Below are 25073 nucleotides of genomic sequence, written 5' to 3'. Positions count from 1 at the left end.
CTAAAATTCTCTGTGATGATCTGAAGAATTGTTGAGGAATTATGGTATCGGCTGACCACATCCTTAACATTAACAGAACTAAACAACATTTTGTTTTCTGGAGATTCACAGTCAGACCTAACATGTTACTTAGTAATTGTAGTGGCTTTGATCTCCTGTTTATTTTTTACCTTTCTCTTCATCTTCTTGGCAGTTAGACATTTCAGGTGAAAACTTTCTCAATTAGGTGATAGTGGAAGAGAGGTTATCAGGCAGAGTAGGGAAAAATTGAACTGATTCTACTGACAATAGTGGGACTCATTGTATATAATTGGCATTGATGTGTGAAATTTTCTCCCATGTTTTAAAGTCTAACTAAGTCTACTTAATTTTGCAGGACCCTGGCAAAATTATATTACCCAACCCAACTGAATATAGAAGTGTAGCCAGTCGATTTAGGTTTACACTTGAGATCTTTTAATTAGTAAAGCTTTAAAATTACTTTGATTATCTGATGGTATATTGTGTCAACAATATTAAAAATGATATAGGGAATTAAAGAAGGAGAGATCTCTTCTACTGTTCATACTTTCACCATCCACGTTCAGGAGAGAGATTGTGCTTTTATCTCTTTATCTCTTTTCTAGCAAAATGACTAGGACAATTTTTTTAAACCTTGCATTACCAAGAAATGCCATAAAACTCAAAGGGCATGGTTAATATCGGGGGAAAAATCTGTCAGTCTTACATTCCAAAACCTCTGCAATTCTTAATTTACTTTTAGTTAAACTGGATTAGATTTGAATCAGATTCTTGAATTTGCGATATCAAGGTAATGAAAAAAACCAATTTTATTTGAAATATTAGTGGTATGTGGCACTACAAAGTTTGAGAGCCTCTTGTCTTATTAATGTTGTCACTCATAGTTGAGAAGAATCAGATTTTTTTATAGATGTGTTAGTACATTTAGATTATTAACTATTTTGATATTTCTTATTTTGAAAGGTTGACACGACAAACTATTGTCAGAAACAATTGCTGTCTGATTTGGATAAACTACTGACCAGATGGATGGGGAGAATAATAGTTTTAAGCAATAATTAAGAGAACATTGCCGTTTGCTCAGTGAAGAGACAGTAATTTATTTAGGCAGCAAGACTTTACTTTTAATAAGATAAAGAAAAATATTTGGGCGGGATGTATAAGATCTCCTACCTTGAGCAGGGGTTTAAACTAGAGGACTTCCAAAGTTCTTTCCAGCCCTATGATTCTTATGATCTAAAACTTTTGAATCTCATACTACACAATGCTTTACTATATTTTATTGGTTTCAGTATCTTCAAATAAGTAGCTGCAACAAAGGAACCAGAGAAACGAGGAGAAACATTAAGAAGTTTGACTGAATTTGAAAATCTTGTAATATACAAACTAAATATCTGTTAATATAATTTATAAATTATTATGATTTAGAATCTGAACAAGCTAAAGACTGTATGATCATTAAAGACTGATGCAGAACATGAACATAGATATTGATATACCACAGTTGGAACTTCAGCAGAAGAAAATACATTTATTTCTAATACCATAGTTAGAGAGACTTACTATATTTTATAGGTGGTTCTCATTTAATAATCACTTGTTCAGAAACTATTTGAACTTATAACAGTGCTGAATGAGTGGTATGACTAGTCCTCATATTTACTGCCTATGCAGCATCCCTGCAGTCATGTGATTGTGATCTGGGCACTTGGCACCCAGCTCGCAAATATGATGTCACAGCATTCCATAGTCGCACAATTGTCATTTGCAACCTTCCCTACCAGCTTCCCACAAGCAAAGCCAATCAGAAAGCCAGTGTGGGAAGAATCCAGAGAAAGAAATATTTTGGGAAATATTAAAAAGGCAGAATATATTGCCCCAAAGAAAAAACCAGGTCTGCAGAAATGCAGATGTGATAATCTGGTCAGAAAGATTGGAGTCAGGAAGCTGGGATTAGAAATGAAGATCCCTAGAATCAACAATCCCTCATACCAAAAAATCCAAATCATCAGCCCCAGCCCCCGGGAAGCAGGATATGACCTTTGGGACATAATAGGATTAACCCACCATTATCAGAATACCAGAAAGGCACGCTCAGACTCAAGTCAAAGTTCATGCCACAGGAACAACTCGAAACAAAAGCCCAAGCTGGTATAAAAACCCACTCTCTACTACATGTGGTCAGTTTTCTTTTCCAGAGCCATCTTTCTGTCTGGCTCTCCTCTTCAATAAACTACAACTTTCTTTCTAAATCAGTCTCCATGTTTGTTTATTCCTGGCTTGGACTGGACCCTGATGAAGATTTTTTCCTTCAACACCACCAAGAAATGAGAAATTGTTAAGCGAGCACTACCTGTATTGGTGGCACATTACCCCACTCTGATTGTCAAAATGAATACTTCTTTCTCTAAATAATGCCAAAGATTAAATGAGCAGATTAAATGCATGCTATTCGTTTCCGACTCTAGGGGCCGGTGCTCATCTCCGTTTCAAAGCCCAAGAGCCAGCGCTTGTCCGAGGATGTCTCCATGGTCATGTGGCCGGCATGACTAGATGCCAAAGGCGCATGGAACGCTGTTACCTTCCCACCATAGCGGTCCCTATTTTTCTACTTGCATTTTTACATGCTTTCAAACTGCTAGGTTGGCAGAAGCAGGGACGAGTAACAGGCGCTCACTCTGTTACACAGCACTCGGGATTCGACCTGCCAAACTGCCAACCATCTGATCGACAAGCTCAGTGTCCTAACCACTGAGCCACTGTGTCCCTTAATTTAACTCTAGATATATCTAATAGATATCTTCACCAAACAATATATCCCTTCAAAATTTATTGAACGAGTAGTTCCCTATTCTCAATTTCTTGTATACTATGCATATTTATTTTGCTAAACTTTTGAGTTGTTATCTCCCCCTCCATAAAATGTTACTTCTTTTACATCAAAAGCAACTGGATATTCAGAGGCTATTAAAGCAATAAAACAGAAGAGTAAATGAAATTGCTAGAATGCTTATTCCTTGAAACAGTTTCAATAGATAGATGGTCACTTCTAGAGGTTTCCTCTACTTTTAACTCCAACTAATTTGTCCAAATGAAGCAAATCAGAAGTATTTCAGAAATTACCAAAAGCTAACGAAGAGTTACAATAATTTTCCCTGGTAGCTACCATCCCCTTACCCTGCCAACAGTCTGCTCTCACATGACAAAACCCAGCTGTATATTTAGGTCTAGAAGCTTCACTTAATTGATGCCAGATGTCCTTCCAGCCATGACTTTTCTTCTTGATTCCTAAGGAGGTCTTTGTGGTAGGGAAAGCATAGGATCCTTGTTTTCATTTTCTAACCACACGTTCTCTATCAAAGCAGGGATTGGAATAAAAAAGTGTTCCATATAATGAAGTAGATTCTTATAAAAGGGGGAATATCCTGTCTAAGAAATGTGCAAATTAAACTATAGTCACATCCTCCAATGGGTTGATATTAATGAGCTTAATGGATTTAATGGAGCTGCTTATAAAGATGATGATATGGTACTGAAGACCATGAATACATGGTCATACAAAAATATGAACACAGAACAAAGAACAGAATAGAAATAGTAAACAGAAGAAGTCATGAGATTTAGAGGGATGAGATGGATGAAGGCTAGTGTTATGAAAATAAAAAGGAAGGAAGGAAGGAAGGAAGGAAGGAAGGAAGGAAGGAAGGAAGGAAGGAAGGAAGGAAGGAAGGAAGGTAGGTAGGTCCTGGGATGAAAGGAGGAGGAGAAGTGAATGAGAAAATGGTGAGTGTGAGGAACTGTGGGGAAGCTGAGAAAGAAACGAGACCATGCTAGGGAGTTCATAAATACTCTGTCTTTATGAATCCCCTAATTACTACTACAGGACAGGTACTACAGGACAGGTTCCAAAATTCTATACTTTGCCTATAATCTGTGCATTAAAACAGCTTACTGAAGTCTGTGTAATTCTTGCTTATTTGTAGCCTACTATGAGGAGCCTGACAGGGGAGAGGACAATTTATGGGTACAAGATGAGAAGCATTAAATTAATGCAATATGTACTGTATACCAAGCTATTCATATTAAAAGTTTGCATAGATATTTGGTTTTAACTAACTTCGATTAAACAAGAAGCACCAGCACTTTCCAATTCTTGATTCCCTTCTAATCTCCTTAGAAAAACCCACTGGAGGATATTGCTTGGTAAAATACAAAATATTTATTCTAGCCAGTCCATTTAATACAGGAATCACAATGCCCTTCCTGCTTCCCTTCTGCTGGATTGAGTAGAGAAAAATAGATAGGTCCTGTATACAGTGGAAAAATACAGAAATAAACATAAAGTTCCTCCTTACATCTTTATTTCAAAAGGCTTCTTTATACAATAGATGAGATATGATTTCACTTTTTATTCATTTTTTTTTTAGTAGCAATGGTCAAACAACACTTGGGTGTTCATAGTATAGTAAGCTTTCTGTCATTCTGAGCTGAGCCTCTGGGTGTCACTGTTCACCAGGAAGGAAAAGAAATCAAAAGACAAAAGAGTCCTGTGTTGCTATTCTTTACATACAGTACATTTACCAAGTAAGTGAAAGAACAATCTGAAAACCAAGAGGTGCATTTTCCATTTGGCTTTGAAGTAGCTGATTTCATCGAGAGAATGGAAGGCACGCAAACCTGCAGCTGTAAAAGGAGGATCCTGCAATACTTTGCTATTATTTTTGCTTGCAAGATGGTTTCTGGGCAGATTCATTACTCGATTCCTGAGGAGATGCACAAAGGCTCTTTTGTGGGAAATCTTGCAAAGGACCTGGAAATGGAGGGGATGAAGATTTCAGAAAATGGACTCCGCATTATTCCCAATGTAGGTATGATCCAATATTTTGCTTTCAATGTCAACAGTGGTCATTTAGAAACATCTGAGAGAATTGACCGAGAAGAAATATGTGGACAGATAGAAAAGTGTATATTGAAATTCCAGATTCTTCTTGAACATAAATTAAAGCTTTATGCAATTGAGGTGGAAATTACTGACATAAATGACAATGTTCCTCATTTCCCTCTATGGGAACAAGAGTTGGAAATCAGTGAGGCATCTATACCTGGATTCCGGGTCCCTCTTTCTGAAGCTCAAGATCCAGATCTGGGAATAAATTCTATACAGAGCTATCAACTCAGAGGCAGCAGCCATTTTTCTCTGGATACACAAATAGGAAAAAATGGCTTCAGACATACTGAACTGATACTGGAAAAAATTCTAGACAGAGAGGAACAAGCTGTTTATAATCTAATCCTTACAGCTAGTGATGGAGGAGATCCTATCCAAACTGGCACTGCAGAAATCAAAATTATTGTTTTAGATGCAAATGACAACGCACCGGTTTTCAGCCAACCAATCTATGAAGTGAATGTCGAAGAGAATATTCCTAAAGGATCTATTATTGCTATTGTACATGCCACGGATCTTGATGAAGGGCTTAATGGAGAGGTGAAATACTCCCTGAAAAAGACTACAAATCTGGATGTTCCCATATTTCACCTTAATTCCACAACGGGTGAAATTACACTCACTGGGAATCTTGATTATGAAGAATCTACTTTCTATGAATTTGAAGTACAGGCCAAAGATGGGGGAGGATTTACTGATAGATCGAAGGTTGTTATTTTCATTACAGATTTGAATGATAATACACCTGAACTAGCAATTACTTTTGTCACCAATTCCGTACTTGAAAGTTCGCCACCTGGAACTGTTATTGCAATTTTAAATGTACGAGACAGAGATTCTGGAGTCAATGGAGAAATCACAGTCTCCATTCCAGACAACCTCCCTTTCCAATTAAAGAAGTCCTCTGATGAGTTTTATAGTTTAATGACAGATAACGCCCTGGACAGAGAACAGATATCAGCCTTTAATATAACCATAATAGTGACTGACCATGGAATTCCTTCTCTCTCAACAACCACAGTGATTGAACTACACATCCTAGACACAAATGACAACCCTCCACTGTTTCAGAAATCAATTTATCCTTTCTATGTTGTAGAGAATAACCAAATGGGTGCTTTTATAAGTTCCTTAAAAGCGAACGATCCAGACTGGGAAAGGAATGCAGTAATAAAATATTCTATCACTGGAAACCAGACGGCTGAATCATTTCTCTCCTCTTACGTCTCCATTAACTCTGAGACAGGAGCTATTTATGCATTAACCTCATTTGATTATGAAAATTTTAAGAAGATTCAGTTCCACGTTAAGGCTCAGGATGGTGGCTCCCCATCACTCAGCTCCAGTGTCTCTGTTATTATTTACATCCTGGACCAGAATGACAACGTGCCAGAGATTCTGCACCCCTCCCCTCCCGCTGATGGCTCCACCGGGATAGAGCTGGCCCCTCGCTCTTCTGAGCCAGGTTACCTGGTCACTAAAGTAGTGGCAGTAGATGCAGACTCTGGCCAGAATGCCTGGCTCTCCTACCAGCTGATCAGAGCAACAGAACCAGGGCTCTTCACCGTGGGACTACACACCGGCGAGATCAGGACGGCTCGGCTTTTTTTGGAGAAAGATGCCCTGAAGCAAATCCTGGTGGTTTTAGTGAAGGACAACGGGCAGCCACCTCTCTCTGCCTCAGTCACTATCACGGTGGTTCTGGCTGACAACATCCCTGAAATTCTCTCAGATTTGAGCAACATCTCAGCTCCTGTAGATCCTCAGTCAGACCTCACATTTTATCTGGTGATTGCCGTGGCGTTTGTCTCCTGCTTGTTCTTTACTTTCCTCCTTGTCTTATTGGCCATCAGATTGTACAGGTGGAGGAATTCACAGTTGGATTCTGGGAGAATAAATTTCAGTGGTGTACCTGCCTCACAATTTGTAGGCATCAATGGAGTCCGAGCATTTCTTCATTCTTACTGCCAGGAGGTTTCTCTGACTGCAGATGCTAAGGGAAATCACTTCAATATTTCCAAAGCAAATGATTCAGATACTCTGTGTATTAAAGAAGATTACGCTGCAAAGGATCCAAATGTAACTGGTGAAGATTTAAATTTAAATAATGATGATCTAATAGTAATTCAGGTAAGGTAATTGTTTTAAATCATCTTGATTTTTTTTGTTCTTATATGCACTTATTTATCTTAATGTATGTTAATTTTCTCTGCTACATAAGATATTATTGATTTTGCTATTATTGTAAGCATCACATTATCCATTCTCTAACTTGGAGAAATTTTATACTGAATTTTCAGCAGGTCCAATGATGCACAGTTTCTTAAATATAACCACATTCCATCGAGATCAACTGGACAAACCTTTGCATAGAACAGGACTGTGCTGTGTATCTCATTTTACTAAACAGGAACATCTCAGGGAACTAACTCTTTACATCAATTGTATATGTTAGCAGCCAAACCATTTTTAAAAGATATCTCTCAAAAATTAAGCAGCAGGCCTGTATGAAACTTCTCAGATTTTGGTTAACTTGAAGAGGGTATAGGACAGACATGTCAAACACAAGGCCCGGGGGCCGGATGCGGCCCGCGAAGTGGTTTCATGTGGCCTGCGAAGCCATCCTGGAAACAGTGAGGGAACGGCCCCACTGCCTTGGCCCTGGCCCAGAGACCCTCCTTCTGCCAGAAACCCTCAGATCTGTCCCACTCCTGCCCAGGCCCCCATAGGCACCCTTGATGTGAACGATGTAGAGCTGGCCACGCCCACCCAGTAGGACATACACACTCTAGCCATGCCCACCCAGTAGGCCACGCCCACCCTGGCCATACCCACCCGGCCCCCTGAGGGCAACCGCAATGCTGATGCGGCCCTCAATGAAATTGAGTTTGACACCCCTGGTATAGGATGTAAAAGGGAAGCACCAGAAGGCCTTCAAAGTTTGAGATAAATGAGGAATGAGGTAAAATATTGATGGTAGTAGAATAATTATGGGGTGGTGATGAAGCCACCACAGCTTCTGGAGGCAAGCCGTTCCGCTGGTTAATTGTTCTCACTGTCAGGAAATTCCTCTTTAATTCTAGGTTGCTTTTCTCTTTATTTAGTTTCCATTGTTTCTTGTCTTGCCTTCTGGTGCTTTGGAAAATAGGTTGATCCCCTCTTCTTTGTGGCAGCTCCTCAAACACTGCTATCATGTCATCTCTAGTCTTTCTTTTCACTAAACGAGACAGACCCAATTCCTGCTACCGTTCTTCATATGTTTTAGCCTCGAGCCCCCAATCATCTTTGTTGATCTTCTCTGCACTCTTTCTTGAGTTTCAACCACTTTTTGAGATTGTGGTGACCAAAACTAGATGCAGTATTCCAAGTGTGGAATAGTGTGACTTTAAGCTCAGTGGACATGAATTGGTTGGGAATTCTGGTGTCACATATTTGCCTTCTAACAGAAGCAATAGTTGCAGTAATAGTGGTAGATACATACCTTTACTGGTCTTGCAAGGCAAAAAATAAGTAGCCTCTACTGCTGTTAAGATGAGGTATAAGTCACACGAGCTGATGGCAAACCGTGCACCAGCTGAGACAAAGGGATAATATTCCAAAGTGATGACTTTACACAATTTATGGTGTAAAAAGACTATGCATCATTTTCCTTTGATTATTGCAATCTACCCTCTACTAAGCTGTAGACAACCAAGATCATACTCAGCTGATTTTTTTTAACAAAATGAGTTGAGTTTTTATATATAGAAACTGTGTGGCTGTCTGAAGTTATTCAAAATACTGTAGTTTCTTTTCAGTGTGCATATGTGTTTATTGTGGTCATACGTATCTGATGAGTTAGAAAATCCATTGATCACAGTGGCAATAAATAAGGGTGATAGGAACATCTAGCAAATTGTGTCTTCTGCTACAGAAAAGTTCTTCTTGAATAGTTGTGTCAGGTCCCTATAGATCCCTGTCGGGGACGCTGCCATTCTGATGATAGGAAGGACCTTTGGAGCTTTGTGATTTGCTTAGCTTTGCTTCGTTTATTTTGTTTCTCTTTGCTTTGATGTAGCTTCTTGGGGAAGGGGAGAGAACAGCCTGGGGCCATCTGCCTTGCCTCACCAAGGATGCAACGCTTGGGAAGATGCCTGGGAACATCTTATTGCATCCTCTGTCCAGAGTTCTCACAATACCTTTGCACCTCTGGACTGGTTCCCTATGGACAGGGCAGTTGGGAGGGGTTTTGAACAATGGGATTTAACATAATGTTTTCGCGTGGGGAGCTTCAGAGCCTGCCTGCTTTCTCTCCTTTCACTATTTCTCAATAAAAGTTCCTTTTGAAATGATGCCAGTTTCAACAGATCTCCTTTCTTGGGAGAACTAGCTGAAGCAGGACCTTACATTAGGCAAGATCTGCAAAGTGGTCAATCCGTAGCGGCACCAGCCCCTACCATGGGGACCCAGCAAACGATGTCCAATGCAGTCAGTAAGCACGGAGAGACTAAGAGACCTCTACAAAAACTCAGTCAGACCCAAACTCCAACGAGTGGACAGAGGAAGTTGCTGCCCTGGAAGATCCTGAGAAGCCGAGATAGTCTGCTGGTGTGGGGAAGAAGGAGGATTGGGAAGGAAGAGCCAAGGAAGTCACCCTCACCTGTGGTAGCTGGTGACATGGCTGGAAGTGCGAAATGGAAGTGCTCTACGATGAAGGTGAATCAGATGAAGAATTGGACCATGCTGATCACCTCATAAAGCAAGCCATGTGTTTCTTGATGGAAGCATTCCAAAGCCTGAAAACATGAGGGGCCATAGCCCACTCGGAAAGGGAGACCAAGAAGTATGAGGAGGAGACCTGCGAGTGGGGGGATCCCCCTTCCAGAGACAGCTGCGGGTGCCCCTAAATTGGCCAAGAGGGTGATTGCCATGCCAGCCAGCCCTCCCCGAAGGGACCCAGAAGGCACACTTGCAGGCCCCTTGGGGGACAACCCCTCCACAGGAATAGAAGGTGCTCCCCCCAGGCTTCAAATTTGACAGGGACCCTCAGCAACAGGGATTTTTCTTCACCCACATCCTCACATATATGCAAGAATATGGGTGAGACATCCCCACTGAGGGGGCTAGTATGAGAATAGTTACCCTAGCCCTGGAGGGAGCCACAGCCCACTGGATGGTGACCCTCCACAATGCCAATTCTCTGCAGCTCCAGAATTTCAGCCAGTTTATGATGGCACTGAGATGGAGGTTCGAGAACCCCCTGGCTGATTGGTAAGCCAGAGACTGCATCAAAACAGTGAGACAGGGCTGGTGCCCAGTAGCCAAATACATCGGGGAGTTCTGGGACTTAGCCTGCCACCTCAGCTGGCTGGAAGATATCTTGGTGAGTTGCTTCAAGGACTGAATAACAACCTGTACCATGCCTGCATCACCAGAGGAGCCCCGGATCGCCTCCACGACTGGTGCATCCTTGCTGAAGAGGCAGAGATCGATCAGGTGTGGAATCAGTACCAATCAGGCAGAGTATGGAGGTGATCTCCACCCAAGAAGAGAGGGGAGATGGCCAAACCTCAGACAGCACGGCAGCACTTAACTGCCTGCTTTCTCCACTTTCACTGGCTCTCAATAAAAGTTCCTTTTGAAATGATGCCAGTTTCAAGAGTTCTGCTTTCTTGGGAGAACTAGCTGAGGCAGGATCTTACAAGTTGGCCATCTGACTGCTTTGTTTAAAGTGATCACATGCCCTATGAGGGAAGAACAGGGTAGAAGAATGGTTGTTGAATCATGAGGAATTTGTTGGAGATCTGGAGGATAAAACCACTCAGGTTTGCTCAGAGACACTATCCGGCATGTCCTATAAAAGTGACTGAGTCATCATCTTGCAGGATATGTTTGAGCCCATTAGTCTTGCGGAAGGGACAACCTTTGTGGTGGCATCAGTTCCATCCACTTGCAGTCTATATTTCTGCCCTTCTTGGCTTCTGAAAGTCCACTGAAAGGTGTCACAGTGCTGGATCAGAGGAGTTGTGAATGTTATCACCAGATTTGAAGCAAAGTTGTACATTCCCCTTCCTCAACCTCCAGGGCTTTCCATTATGAAGTGCCATGGGACTCAAGATTCTTTTCCCCTTTATGTAACATCTATATGAAGCAGGTAGGGAAGGTCTTCTGATGGCATACATAGAGCATCTCACCTCTGACTCCAAAAGAAAATGCAGTTGAAGTTTGTCCTCATGCCTGCAGGCCATCTAACCAGAGATCTAAACATTACAGGAAAGATAAGGAGGTAAAAGGAACTATACCTAATTTCAGCAGCATGGATCCCTCCAAATACTTAACCATCATTTGAGCATTCTTATTATGCCTTCTCGGGGATCTGGAATACAGAATACAGAATACCAGAGTTGGAAGGGACCTTGAAAATCTAAACCAAGTCCCTGCTCAAGAAGGAGACTCTGTACTGGCCTGGGCAAATGATTGTCCAATCTCTTCTTGAAAACCTCCTGTGATGGAGCACCTACTGCTTCTGGATGCAAGCCTTTCCATAGATTAATTGTTCTAACTGAAAGAAAATTTCTCCTTAATTCCAGATCGGATCATTTTTTAACGAGCTTCCACCCATTGCTTTTTGTCCTAACAAGAATTTTGGAGAATAAATCAACCCCCTGTTCTCTGTGACAGCACCTTAAGTACTGGAGGACAGCTATCATGTCACCCCTAATCCTTCTCTTCATTATGCTACACACACATAGTCCCCTTAACCGTTCATCCTATCATCCTTGTTACTCTTCTCTGCTCCATTTTTCTCAGCATCTTTTTAGTATCATGGCAACCAGAATTATTATTTTTTATCATGGCGACCAGAATTGGATGTAGTATTCCAAATGTGGCCTCACCAGTGCAGTATAGAACAGTACTATCGATTCTTGTGATCTTGACACTATTCCTCTGTTGATGCAACCTAGGACTGCATTGGCTTGTTTGGCTGCTGCAGAACATTGCTACTTCATACTTAGGTGATAGTCCACTAGGACACCAAGATTAACTTAAACAATTATTCAGTTCTTTTATTCTGTGTGTGACTCAATGTTTTTGAACTGAATTTTAATTTGATTTCATTTAATTTAATTTCTGTTATGGGGGATTATGGGGGTTTTACATTTGTTTATTGCTGTAAACTGCTGGAATCCTATGATTCATCATGCCAGTAGTACTCATTTTGAAACTAAAATTGAATTACAGCTGTAAGTTGTGGAAGTCATTAACTGGGGGTCATTTCTTGACCTTACTTAATTTTACAGCAGTAATTAAGTGAATACCATGGTTGTTAAGCAAATGCTGCAGTCATTAAGCGAACACTATGGTCATTAAATGAATTCTTATACTCAATGGTACATTTTCTTTTGCCAGAAGCAGGAAATAAGCACCGGAGACAGGCAAAGCTTCCCCCCCCCAAATTGTGGTCATGTGGTAAACAGCTATAAATGCGATCCTGTTGCAAAGCACTCAAAATGCATTCACATGATCGCAGGTGTGTTTGTGTATGTGGCCATCAGAACTTCAAAATTGGAGCACAGGTAGGTCTGGGGAGGCCCATCATATCATCAGTCACTAAGCAACCGGTGGTTAAGCAAGTATAGCATACACACATACATACATACATACATACATACATACATACATACATAAAAAAGTAAAGTAAAGGTTCCCCCGCACATGCGTGCTAGTCGTTTCCAACTCTAGGGGCCGGTGCTCATCTCCGTTTCAAAGCCAAAGAGCCAGCTTTTGTCCGAGGACGTCTCCGTGGTCATGTGGCCGGCATGACTAGACGCCAAAGGCGCACGGAACGCTGTTACCTTCCCACCGGAGTGGTCCCTATTTTTCTACTTGCATTTTTTTACGTGCTTTCGAACTGCTAGGTTGGCAGAAGCTGGGACGAGTAACAGGCGCTCACTCTGTTACGCGGCACTTGGGATTTGACCCGCCAAACTGCCGATCTTCTGATCGACAAGCTCAGCGTCCTAACCCACTGAGCCACCACGTCCCACCACATACATACATACATACATACATACATACATACATACATACATACATATATCCATAGATAATGTGGAGAAGTGGCCTTAACAACATCAGGAGGCAATCAACTTTTGGAAATAGCTCCACTCCCGGAGTTATGAAGATGTGATACTAGATATTCCTTGTCAAGCAGCTCAGAAACCCCAACCAAGTTTTAAGTGAAGCTGATTTAAGGAACCATCCCTTTCTTGTTTTTTCCTGACTTTGATGAATAAAGTGCTCATCTTCAAAATTAAACATAGATTTCAGAAGTTAGGAAAAGATAAGGAAGCCCAAAAATGATTTTAGCTTTACAGTATTGGATTTTTTCTTTTTTCTTATTTGCAATTAAATAGTTACTTTTTAAAAATGAAGGCCAATATACATGTCTCCGGATAATGTTGCAAGATCCAATTTGGCCCAACCAGTTCCCTGAGGATGGGCTCCTGCACGAGTCCAAAAGCTTGGTAGAGTAAACGTCTGGTCCTGGTGACCCAGATTAGATCTTAATTACATTTTATTTCTATTGTTTCATTTGGTACAGAGATGCAAATTTAATTATTCCAAATAAGGAGTACAGCTATTTCTTGCCCAATAAGAACCCCAATAAAATCTTTTTGTAATTTGCGGGGAGGGGTCTTAGTATTCTAAAAGTTCACAATATCTGGATCACCCAATACCAGAGTTCACCCTGTGATTGTTTTTACTACGTGTTACCACTGCAATTATTACTATTATTACATCATTTTTATTGCTACAGCTATCACCACAAATCTCAGGCCAATAGACAACTAGAAATACATTTCAATAAATATTTGAGCAGACATTATTTAGGGTTTCAGATTATCAGAAAATCCCAAGGCTGCACCTTAGCCTGGCAAGATGATATGCTGGAAGAAGAAGCCCCTTTTGCATTATTGCCAAGAAAACAAGTCAGACATGTACATGCAGTCATAAGGCTTCAACTTAGTTCTTCGGAGAGTTTGGTTGTACGTCTACACCAATACTACAAAATAGGTGTGCAATAAGCACCCAGTGCAAATCACCAAGGTTGGGTGCAGTAGAGCATTGACCACATCCATAAAAAAAACAACAACAACACAGCATTATGCACTGGCTGAAATCATAGAATTGTCTTCAAGGAAAGTCCCATGCAAAATGACTGATTGTTAACTATCTCAATACAAGCTTATAATTTTCCCATGGTCAAAATTTTATCTTAGCACTTGTCTTTTCTTTGGCATGAAAAATCTTGTAATAGTTTCTGTGAACTAATTGCTATGTGATGAGGGCACTTTTTTTTCTCCTTGTGGGCATTATTCCTCCCTGAATTTGATTATCCATCGTATGCACTGTTGCTAGTTTTAACCTGTTTTATTGTTTCTTTTAAAATGTATTTGTTTTCTTGTGAACTGTAACTGTCCTGTTTGTGTTATTTTTTTTAAATAAAAAAACAGAATAGATTCTTTTAAACAAACCATGGCAAATTCTGTATATCATTTGTATGATCAAGGATATTCTGCAGTTTTGGATTGAGCCTCTGGGTGACACTATTTACCACCGAGGAACAAAAACGTAAGAATGAGCCACTCCAGTTTTGTCAATACATTAAAGCACTCCATTACAGAGACCAGGCGACAGTGAAACAGAAGCACATTTTGCTTCCAAACCTGGATACAATATATTTTCAACTGGAACCTGAACAGCATAAGAGAACCTCAGCAGTCAGTAAGTACTATCAAAAGAGCTTTTAATCCTGAGTGGATGCTATTTATATTGTAGCAAAACAATGAAGAAAACTAAGAGATTATGGAATTATGAACAGAGAATTCTGCAATACTTCATTATGATGATTGTTTGGGAAGCAGCTTCTGGGCAGATCCGTTATTCCATTCCTGAAGAGATGCCAAAAGGTACTTTTGTGGGAAACATTGCAAAGGACCTGGGAATGGATGGGAAACAACTTTTAGATCATGGACTTCGTATTGTCATTAATGCAGGTACAATTCAATATTTTCTTCTGAATGTCAACCGTGGGCATTTAGAAATTTCCCAAATAATAGACAGAGAGAAAATATGCAAAGAGACAGAAAAATGCATAATAAAATTTCAGATCCTTATTGAAAGTAAACTAAAGCTTTATGGAATTGAAGTAGAAATCACAGATATAAATGACAATGCTCCTCAATTTCCCTCTAAGGAATGGACAATGAAAATCAGTGAGATGTCAGCATTAAAAGAACAATTTCCTTTACCAAAAGCTCAAGATCCAGACCTGGGGATAAATTCTGTGCAAAACTATCAACTCACAGCCAGTAACCATTTTTCCCTGGAGATGCAAAGAAGCGAAACTGGCACCAGATCTATTAAACTAGTGTTGGAAAAATCACTGGACAGGGAAGAGCAGTCAGTTTATGATCTGATCCTTACAGCTTTTGATGGTGGTGATCCCATTAGGTCTGGCATAGTACAGATTCATATCATTGTTCTGGATGCAAATGATAATGCACCAGTTTTCAGCCAACCAATCTATGAAGTGAAACTCAAAGAGAACCTGCCCAAAGGATCCATAATAGCTACAGTAACAGCTTCTGATATGGATGAAGGAACCAATGGAGAAGTAAAATATTCTTTTGAGGAAATAAACAAGAACAATCAAAACATGTTTCTGTTAAATTCGACTACAGGGGAAATTATCCTTGTGGGGAGCCTTGATTTTGAAACATCGTCAACGTATGAATTTGAAGTGCAAGCCATGGATGGGGGTGGGCTGAGTGATAGGTCAAAGGTTGTGATTTTGGTTACAGACTTAAATGATAATGCACCTGAGTTAGACATCACCTTTGTGATCAACTCGGTGCCTGAGAACTCTCCAGCTGGGACCGTCATTGCCCTTTTAAATGCCCGAGACAGAGATTCAGGAGATAACGGAGAGGTTAAATGCTCAATTCCCAGCAGCCTCCCTTTTCAGCTCAAGAAAACAATGGAGAGCTTCTACAGTTTAGAGACAGAGAAAGCTCTTGACAGGGAACAATTGCCAATTTACTCTATTACAGTTACAGCGGTGGATGACGGGGCACCACCACTCTCTACATCTGTGGTTATTTCACTCCAGGTGTTGGACACAAATGACAACCCTCCACAGTTTCTGGAATCAAAATATACCTCCTACCTTCTAGAAAATAACCCCAAAGGAGCGTCAGCCTTTTCCCTCAAAGCAAGTGACCCAGATTGGGAAGAAAATGCCAGAATAATTTACTCCATCATTGAGAGCCAAATGAGGGACTTGCCCCTCTCCTCCTACCTCTCCATTAATTCTGAAACAGGGACCGTCTATGCCCTAAGCTCCTTGGACTACGAGGAGATTCAAGAGATTAAGTTCCAGGTCAAGGCTCAGGATGGAGGATCCCCATCACTCAGCTCTAATGTCTCGGTGACTCTCTTCATCCTGGACCAGAATGACAATGTGCCAGAGATCCTGCACCCCTCCCCTCCTGCTGATGGCTCCACCGGGATAGAGCTGGCCCCTCGCTCTTCTGAGCCAGGTTACCTGGTCACTAAAGTAGTGGCAGTAGATGCAGACTCTGGCCAGAATGCCTGGCTCTCCTACCAGCTGATCAGAGCAACGGAACCAGGGCTCTTCACCGTGGGACTACACACCGGTGAGATCAGGACGGCTCGGCTTTTTCTGGAGAAAGATGCCCTGAAGCAAATCCTGGTGGTTTTAGTGAAGGACAACGGGCAGCCGCCTCTCTCTGCCTCGGTCACTCTCACGGTGGTTCTGGCTGACAACATCCCTGAAATTCTCTCAGATCTGAGCAACATCTCAGCTCCTGTAGATCCTCAGTCAGACCTCACATTTTATCTGGTGATTGCCGTGGCGTTTGTCTCCTGCTTGTTCTTTACTTTCCTCCTTGTCTTATTGGCCATCAGATTGTACAGGTGGAGGAATCTGAAATTGTTAGAGTCAGGAAGTGTACATTTTAGTGGTGTCCCAGTGTCACAATTTGTTGGGATGGATGGAGTCCGAGCCTTTCTTCAGTCTTACTGCCACACTATTTCACTCACCAGAGATTCTAGAAAAAGCCACTGCGATTTTCATGAGGAAAACTGTTCAAATACTCTGACCAATCAACCTCTAACCTGTGGGGTGAGTGACCCTATCCTAGCCTGTGGGGATTTAAATTTGAAGAATGATGAGCAAACCATAGTTAAGGTGAGTTTAATATTTCAGATTAATGGTGTGTTGTGCTGATCCTATAAGCCTTTATTTATCTCAACAGTGATTTCCCTTCAGTCTCTTCTGAAGGGAAGTTCAATGAAGTTTAATACTTGATTTTCTAAATGTCTGGTTTTGTATTCCTTATAAAATTTATTTGTTTACCATTTTCTATTATATTGGTAATATGAAATTTCTGAGGAATTGATTTATATAATTACACAGAGGAGCATTGATATGAAAATACTGTGTTTTTAGAAATAGATTTTCGTAATATATGTTTATCCTGTATATGAAAACTGTATCAGAAAGATATAGACATAACATTTTTAAACATTTCATTCTTCTCCCTTTCAATGTATCTTTTAATTTTCTAGTGATATAATAGAACAGAGGAAAGAAAATGCATAACTTAATTTCTTCCACTTTAGATTAATGTTAGGTTTCTTGGTGACATGATTTTTTTCTTTCAGATGTCTAACTGCATTACATTCATATTCTCCCGATTGAATATTCTCTTGGTAATATATCTTTAGCTCTCATGTTGTTTGTATGAGGTCTGGATTGTAATATTGCTCAAACCTGCTTCTTATTAACTCTGAGTGATAACTCATGAGGAGAATTTCAAGAAAATTATGTTTATTGTAAAGATTATTGTAGAAGAAAACACCATAAAAATAATGGTTCCCAAATTTTATTGGTTCTGTATAATTTTATTGCATTGCCTCTAGGCTAAAAGAAATATCTAACAAATATATTTCCTGCAAAAAATTTAAAATATCCCATGACACTGCTGTAGGTTTATTGTAGTGTGTTGGAACACCATTATCCACAGTTTGGGAATCATGTATGCAAAGAAAAGAGCATCTCGTATATCTCCCCCAATTTTTTAAGTTATGTTGTTACTTAGCACAACACAGGAGAAATTATGTTTCCAGATACTGGCCATTTTAATATAAAGGTATTCCTATACAGTGTGTAGTCATAGCAGTGAATGAATATGATTTATAGATGACGGCCATGTTATAGATAGTCTCAGTGCACTCAGTCTAAAATTCCATTACTTTCTTGACTCAGAGAAATTCAGAATGTTTGCAAGCCATTAAAATAATGATATGGATTGATCTGAAATATAACTGAAACTTTTTTTAAAAAAAAAGTTTGGAAAAGTATGGGTTTAACCTACTGGAACCTAGGGTTTAATCTACTGGAAGAAATAAGTGCATTTATGTACTACTGCCTTACCATACCTCCAATAAAGGACATTGTGACTACTTTTGTGTCTACATCAAATTAGTCCATGTCAGGAAGAGTATGCACACATTAAGGAAGCAATGGGGTAGCACAAGGTTCCGTCTTAGGCCCAGTACTCTTCAATATCTATATAAATGGCTTAGATGAGGGAAATGAAGGGGAACTCATCAAATTTGCAGATGACACCAAACTGACAGGAGTAGCCAACACCCCAGAAGACAAACTCAGGATCCAAAAAGATCTTGACAGACTTGAACAATGGGCCCTATCCAACAAAATGAGTTTCAATATGGAGAAAAGCAAAGTCTTACATTTAGGCAGGAAAAATCAAAGCTACAAGTACAGATTGGGTGAGACCCAGCTTAACAACAGTAACTGTGAGATGGACCATGGAATCCTAGCGGATGACCACTTGACTATGAGCCAGCAGTGTGCAGCAGCAGCCAAAAAACCTAATACAATTCTGGGTTGTATAAAAACAGAGGCATGGAATCAAGAACATGCAAAGTATTAGTACCTCTTTAAAAAAAAACCCTAGTAAGACCACACCTGGAATACTGCAGCCAATTTTGGTCACCATATCACAAAAAAGATATTGAGAGTCTGGAAAAAATTCAGAGAAGAGCAACTAAGATGATCAACGGCCTGGAGACTTAAAACATATGAAGATCTGCTACAGGACTTGGGTTTGGCTAGTCTAAAGAAAAGAAGAAATAAGGGAGACATGATAGCAATATTACAGTATTTGATGGGCTGCCAAAAAGAAGAGGAGGTCATGTTATTTACCAAAGAACCAGAGGGCAGGACAAGAAACAATGGTTGGAAACTGACCAAAGAGAGAAGCAACCTGGAATTAAGGAGAAACTTCCTGACAGGAGGACAATTAACCAGAAATCGTGGGTGCTCCATCACTGGAGATTTTTTAAGAAGAGGCTAGACAGCCACTTGCCTGAGATGGTATAGGTTCTCCTGCTTGAGCAGGGGGCTGGACTAGAAGACCTCCAAGGTCCCTTCCAGCTCTATTCTATTCTACCTACTGTAAGTAACATTGTTGTACTGGCAATAGAAAAGAGCTTCTCCAGAGCCCTTAAGTTAGAGGCAATCACTACTTTGAGAATTGTGTAAAAATTGCAGACTGAATTTTTGTACATGTGCATTTTGCTCTTATTCTCTTCCCTCTCACCGACTTCCTACTTAATTAACTGATCAATCAGAACTTGGATAAACAACAGTATTATCTCCTTATTTCCTGACTAGTGGAATGTCTCAGTTTGTTCAGTTTCCTCCCACTGATACCTAGTGTATTTCTGGATGTGCCTGTACTAGTTCAAAAGAAAGCAACTATGCTTTTTAAAGAAATAGATTACAATTTATTTTTTTCTGCTTGCATAAAATATTTAGTTTAATATTTTTGCTTGTTTGCTTAAAAAACAAATTTGTTTGGAAGATATTTTCCATGGAATTGGTCGGCAAAAGCTTGTTTGAAATACAAAGAACTAATTACTTTGCAATTAAGTCAAGAAGATTTATTTGAAAGAACATAAGTTTAAGATGAGTGCTGACATTCAGTATATGCACTTTCTAGCTTACATAACGTACAAAAGTTTCTGGAACACAAATGCTACAGTAACTGAATAAGAAATAAATAAGTGGAACTTATTATTGGGATTAAATAGTAGGTGTAGATTTATTAGTAGGAATTATGAGTTTATAGTCATCTAGATTGTTTATTTGTTTATACAGTAATCTATACCCCAACTGCTGATTGATTAATTCGTGGGCTTTGACTTGATGAATATCTTGATGCTCCTCCCATCTTCTAGCCTTCAAGTATGAAGAAGGTGAAATCCAGATCATGACTGTTTCATTTGGTGAAAAGGAATCAGGAACCCCAGTTCCATTGGTCAGAAAATTAAAACAATGTCAAAAAATGTATACCATTTGTTCAGCAATTGATGTTGCAATGCCACTAACAAATCATTAAATTAGTTACAGCTTAACAGAACAACAGAATAGAATAACAGAGTTGGAAGGCATGTTGGAGGTCTTCTAGTCCAACCCCCTGCTCAGGCAGGAAACCCTTAACCATTTCAGACAATAATATTCTATGTTTTTTTGTAACAAAATAAGCCATGGAATTAAACTAAAGCTTTATCAGGAAACGCAGTTCACAGTATAGACTCAGAGTGTCACTATAGGACAGTAGCAGCCTTGGATCAGCCCTTGATTCTTCCGCAGCTGTATCCGTCAGTTGCATTTCAACTGAGTAGAAAACAGATGCAGCAGAAAGCTTTATTCTAAAAGATGTTCCGGAAAGAATATTTTTCCTTATGAATCAACTCAATAAGACCATTTTTTTTCTCCAATATTATTGCTAAAGAGTGTGAAATTGGAAGCTATAACTCTAAGAAGAAAAAACAAACAAGGAAGGCAATGACAATAATGGAAGCAAGCTACATAAAGGGAATACAGAAACTCAATTTGAGGCAAGTACTTTTTCTGTTCATATTCTGGGATTTGGTCAACTGGGTGGTACCTGAGCAGGTTCAGTACTCACTTTCAGAGGAAACAGAAAAAAATTCCTTTGTGGGGAATCTTGCTAAAGATTTAGAGCTGGATATTGAACATTTACAAAAACGCAAACTTGCTGTCTCTTCAGAAAAGCAGTATTTTGCTTTGAATGAGAAAAGTGGTGATCTATATGTGAATGACAGAATAGATCGGGAAAAAATTTGTGGAAACTCACCTGTTTGTATCTTGCAGTTAGAAGTTGTGGCACATAATCCTTTGAATATTTTCCACATAAAGGTTTTCATCCTAGATATTAATGATAATGCCCCATATTTCCGAAAGAAAAATATCAGTCTCAATTTGAGTGAGTCTCATTTGCCAGGAGCTCGATTTGCTCTGGGAAATGCTGAAGATGACGACATTGGAATCAACTCACTTCAAGATTATCATTTGAGCTCAACCCCATATTTCAAACTAGAAATTCAAGAGAGCAAAGATGGTGGCAAATATGCAGAATTAATTTTGCAAAAGCCATTAGACAGAGAAAAGGAGCACACACACCACTTGATTCTTACAGCTTCAGATGGAGGACGTCCAGTGAAAACAGGGACTCTTAACATAGAAGTCAATGTTATTGATATAAATGACAATCCACCAGTCTTCTCCCAGGCAACTTACAAAACAAGTCTGAAAGAGAATACACCAAGAGGGACTTTTGTGCTTCAAGTGAAAGCATCTGACAGTGATGAAGGGTCAAATGCTGAGATATCTTATATTTTCTGGGAAAATCCAGAAAATGTAAATCAGAAATTTAATTTGGATCCCACTGATGGAACAATTTCACTTGAGGAAAGTATTGATTTTGAAGACAGAGGAAGCTATGTGATGATAATACGGGCAAGTGATGGAGGCGGACTAGTGGCACATTGCAATGTAGAGATTGAGGTTCTTGATGAGAATGACAATGCTCCAGATGTAATTATTACATCTCTATCCAGCCCCATTCTTGAAGATATTCTGCCTGGAGCAGTGATCGCCCTCATCAAAGTCCACGACAGAGATTCTGGACTTAATGGGGAAGTCACCTGTTACCTAAGGGAAATTGTACCTTTCCAGGTGATCTCATCATCAGATAACTACTTCAAGCTCCTCATAGATGGCCCCCTTGACAGAGAAAAAACACCGGTGTATAACTTAACAATCACAGCCACAGACCAAGGCACACCTCCTCTTTCCACAGATAAAACCATCTCAGTTCCAATCTCAGATATCAATGATAACCCTCCAGCATTTGAAAAACCTTCCTATGTCGCCTACATTCCTGAGAACAACCCATCTGGAATGTCTATTTTCCAAGTTAGGGCTTTTGACCCAGATCTGGATCATAATGCCCAAATCACCTACTCCATGCTTAACAGCAACTTCAAGAACTTGCCTCTCTCCTCCTACGTTTCCATTAACTCTGAGACTGGAACTCTCTATGCTCAACGATCTTTTGACTATGAGCAGCTCAGAGACTTCCAGCTGCAAGTGCAAGCTCAAGATGGAGGCTCTCCGTCTCTCAATAACAGCGCCATGGTCAAAGTATGTGTACTGGATCAGAATGATAATACTCCCCAGATCCTGTACCCTTCCCAAACAACTCAGGGTTCATCGTTCTTTGAGGTGGTGCCTCGCTCAGCCGATTCTGGTTATTTGGTGACAAAAGTCGTGGCTGTGGATGCTGACTCTGGACACAACTCCTGGCTCTCTTTTCATCTCCTGCAGGCCACAGAGCCCTCGCTCTTCATCATTGGCTCCCAAACGGGAGAGATCCAAACAGCTCGGGCATTACTTGAGAGAGACATTACCAAGCAGAGGCTGGTCATCATGGTGAGGGATAATGGACAGCCGCCTCTCTCGGCCACCACTACCCTCAACCTGGTCTTTGCTCAGAACTTCCAGGAGGCTCTTCCTGAAATGAATGCCCAACCTAATAACTCAGAGGATCAGTCCAAGCTCCAGTTTTACTTGGTTCTGACTTTGACTTTGGTGTCCTTTCTGTTCCTGGTGGCAGTGACTTTGGCCCTTATTATGAAACTTCAACGGTCAAAGAATGCCACTTTTTTTCAGTGCTTCATTCCCGATTCTCATTCAAAGACTGGTACCATATTTCCTCCAAATTATGAAGAAGGGACTTTGCCTTATTCTTATCAGATCTGTTTATCCACTGAATCCAGGAGAAATGAACTGACCTTTCTGCAACCCAATGTCCAAATAGTGGAGAATCTTTCTTCTTCTAAACCTGATACCTCTGTTATGGCCAGTGTAGGTAACTTTTTGGATTCTGGAAAGGACATGGTGAGTTTTGTTCATTTTATTCATAAATTACGATCAAGCTCTAATATCTAATATTTCCATTTTTGTTGATACTGTTATAAATATAATTCAAGCAAATATGATTAATTTATCATCACTATCAATTATTGTTAAAGGCTGTATTCATTTCAGACTTCGATGTCTGTTTTGCTTCAATTTATTCAGGTGATGTTCCATTGAGTATTATAGGTAGAATTAATAAATTATGCATAAAGAATTATAAGTAATGCAAATCATAATTATTATATATTTAGCCAATATTTTTAGATGTAACATTTGTTAATCATCTGTGTTTATCTTTAAATGCCTTCTCTGCTAAAATTAGAAACACTCAAATGAGAATATTATCACTGACGCCTCCTACTTCTGAACTTCTACTTCAAAGGACAAAGGCTTATTTTATATGGGATGATAATTTCCTTTGAGAAGGAAAAGCTCTAAAAAGAACATGGATTCCAATTTTGTTTTGTCTTATATATTTATCTCCATTCTAGGAATGGTGAAAATCAAATACTTGAACTCAAAATAGCTTTCTCTTCTATTGGAACCAGAATAGTTTTCTCAGAAGATCTGCGGTCAAAGTGTCCTATAGGTAACCAGTTTAACAAAGGCAGTCAATAAAAATTCCCATTCTTCCTTTCCTTATGAGTCATCAGAAAGCAATTATAGTTTCATTAGCAGCAAAAAAAGGTATTATTTTGAACAGTTAAAAAATTAAAAATATTATTCTTGTTCAGATAACACTGTATATTAAATAGATATATAATTATGCCTTAATCCTTCTCAAGGATTGATAAAATCCACTTGGCAGAATCACATCACCTTTTTGCCTTCCAATTCTAAGGTGACATGATGGAAGAGCAGAGGACATTATTTCGTCTCTTTGCTTGTTTTTCTTTTTCTTTGCCTTTTTTTCAGGTTGTTAAGGCCACTGTAAAACATTTACTCTTCTCTCACCCATTTGCTGGGTCATATATCCTAACTTTCATCATTTGGGGAGCCAATTTGATTGACTGGTTGTACCATCAAGTCAGTATTCTTAATAGCCATCTAGATAAACTTCCTTCATGAGAATCTGACCTTAACATAGTCTTTCAGGTCTTCTAAAGGCACACTTGTTACCACTGCATATTGACTGTATTTCAGTCCACTTACCTTGCTGCCAGTTGTTCTTTTCTTTTCTTTTCTTTTCTTTCTTTTCTTTTCTTTCCATCCTGTTTTCACACAGCAATAGAGCTTTCTCTGGAGAGCTAGATCTTTGCATAATATATCCAAAGTTGGATAATTTGAGCCTGATCATTTGTGCCTCTCATTAAAAATGCTGGGTTGATTAAACAATTTAGTAAAAGTAAATAAAAGACCTTTGCACTTTGCACAAATGATTAAGAGAAATTCTGCACCCATTCCATATCTAACATTTATCAGAGTGCTACTGTTGCTGTAGTATCAAAATTGAGTGGGAGGCTATTTGCTGTTATCATAGTAGTAAGGTTGGCAAGGATGCATCATCAAAAGATAAAACCCTTTTATTTGTTCTTGGGTTTTATTTGTTCTCCACCTAAACCATAAATTCCACAATTTTTAAAGACGAATCTATAGCTGAGTTTGCAGCCTTTTGGTTATCAACAAGAGCAAATTCTTCAGCATGATTTCCATCAGTTTCATTTATTTTTTGCTAAAATATGGGAATAATGTCTAAGGACGAGTCACAAGATATATAGA

At 39.6% G+C, this 25073-nt stretch overlaps 3 protein-coding genes across 3 annotated transcripts in view; all 3 read left to right on the top strand.

Moving 5' to 3' along the window:
- Positions 1–4753: 4753 nt before the first annotated feature.
- LOC310638909 (protocadherin gamma-A6-like) lies at positions 4754–7108 on the top strand (the record flags this gene model as incomplete). Its single annotated transcript, XM_083360271.1, has 1 exon — positions 4754–7108. One exon carries the CDS (start codon positions 4754–4756, stop codon positions 7106–7108), a length of 2355 nt encoding a protein of 784 aa, XP_083216397.1.
- Positions 7109–14798: 7690 nt separating this feature from the next.
- The window catches only part of LOC310637903 (protocadherin gamma-A11-like), a gene marked incomplete at its 5' end in the record, with an annotated part of 208011 nt that continues 197736 nt past the window's right edge, over positions 14799–25073 (top strand). Inside the window, one exon of the mRNA XM_083358521.1 lies at positions 14799–17225. Coding sequence (XP_083214647.1) covers positions 14799–17225 — 2427 coding nt within the window. The remainder of the gene's footprint in view (positions 17226–25073) is intronic.
- LOC310637905 (protocadherin gamma-B2-like) lies at positions 20813–24987 on the top strand (the record flags this gene model as incomplete). The annotated part of the gene is given in 4 exon segments (XM_083358526.1): positions 20813–20836; positions 20838–23333; positions 24270–24344; positions 24346–24987. Coding segments are annotated over 4 exon segments (2610 nt in total). The 3' UTR covers positions 24361–24987.

This window comes from Vipera ursinii (assembly GCF_947247035.1).
Source record: "Vipera ursinii genome assembly, chromosome: 3".
Taxonomy (NCBI): Eukaryota; Metazoa; Chordata; class Lepidosauria; order Squamata; family Viperidae; genus Vipera; species Vipera ursinii.
Note: the sequence above shows the minus strand (reverse complement) of the source record. Positions and strands in the feature narration are given on the sequence as shown.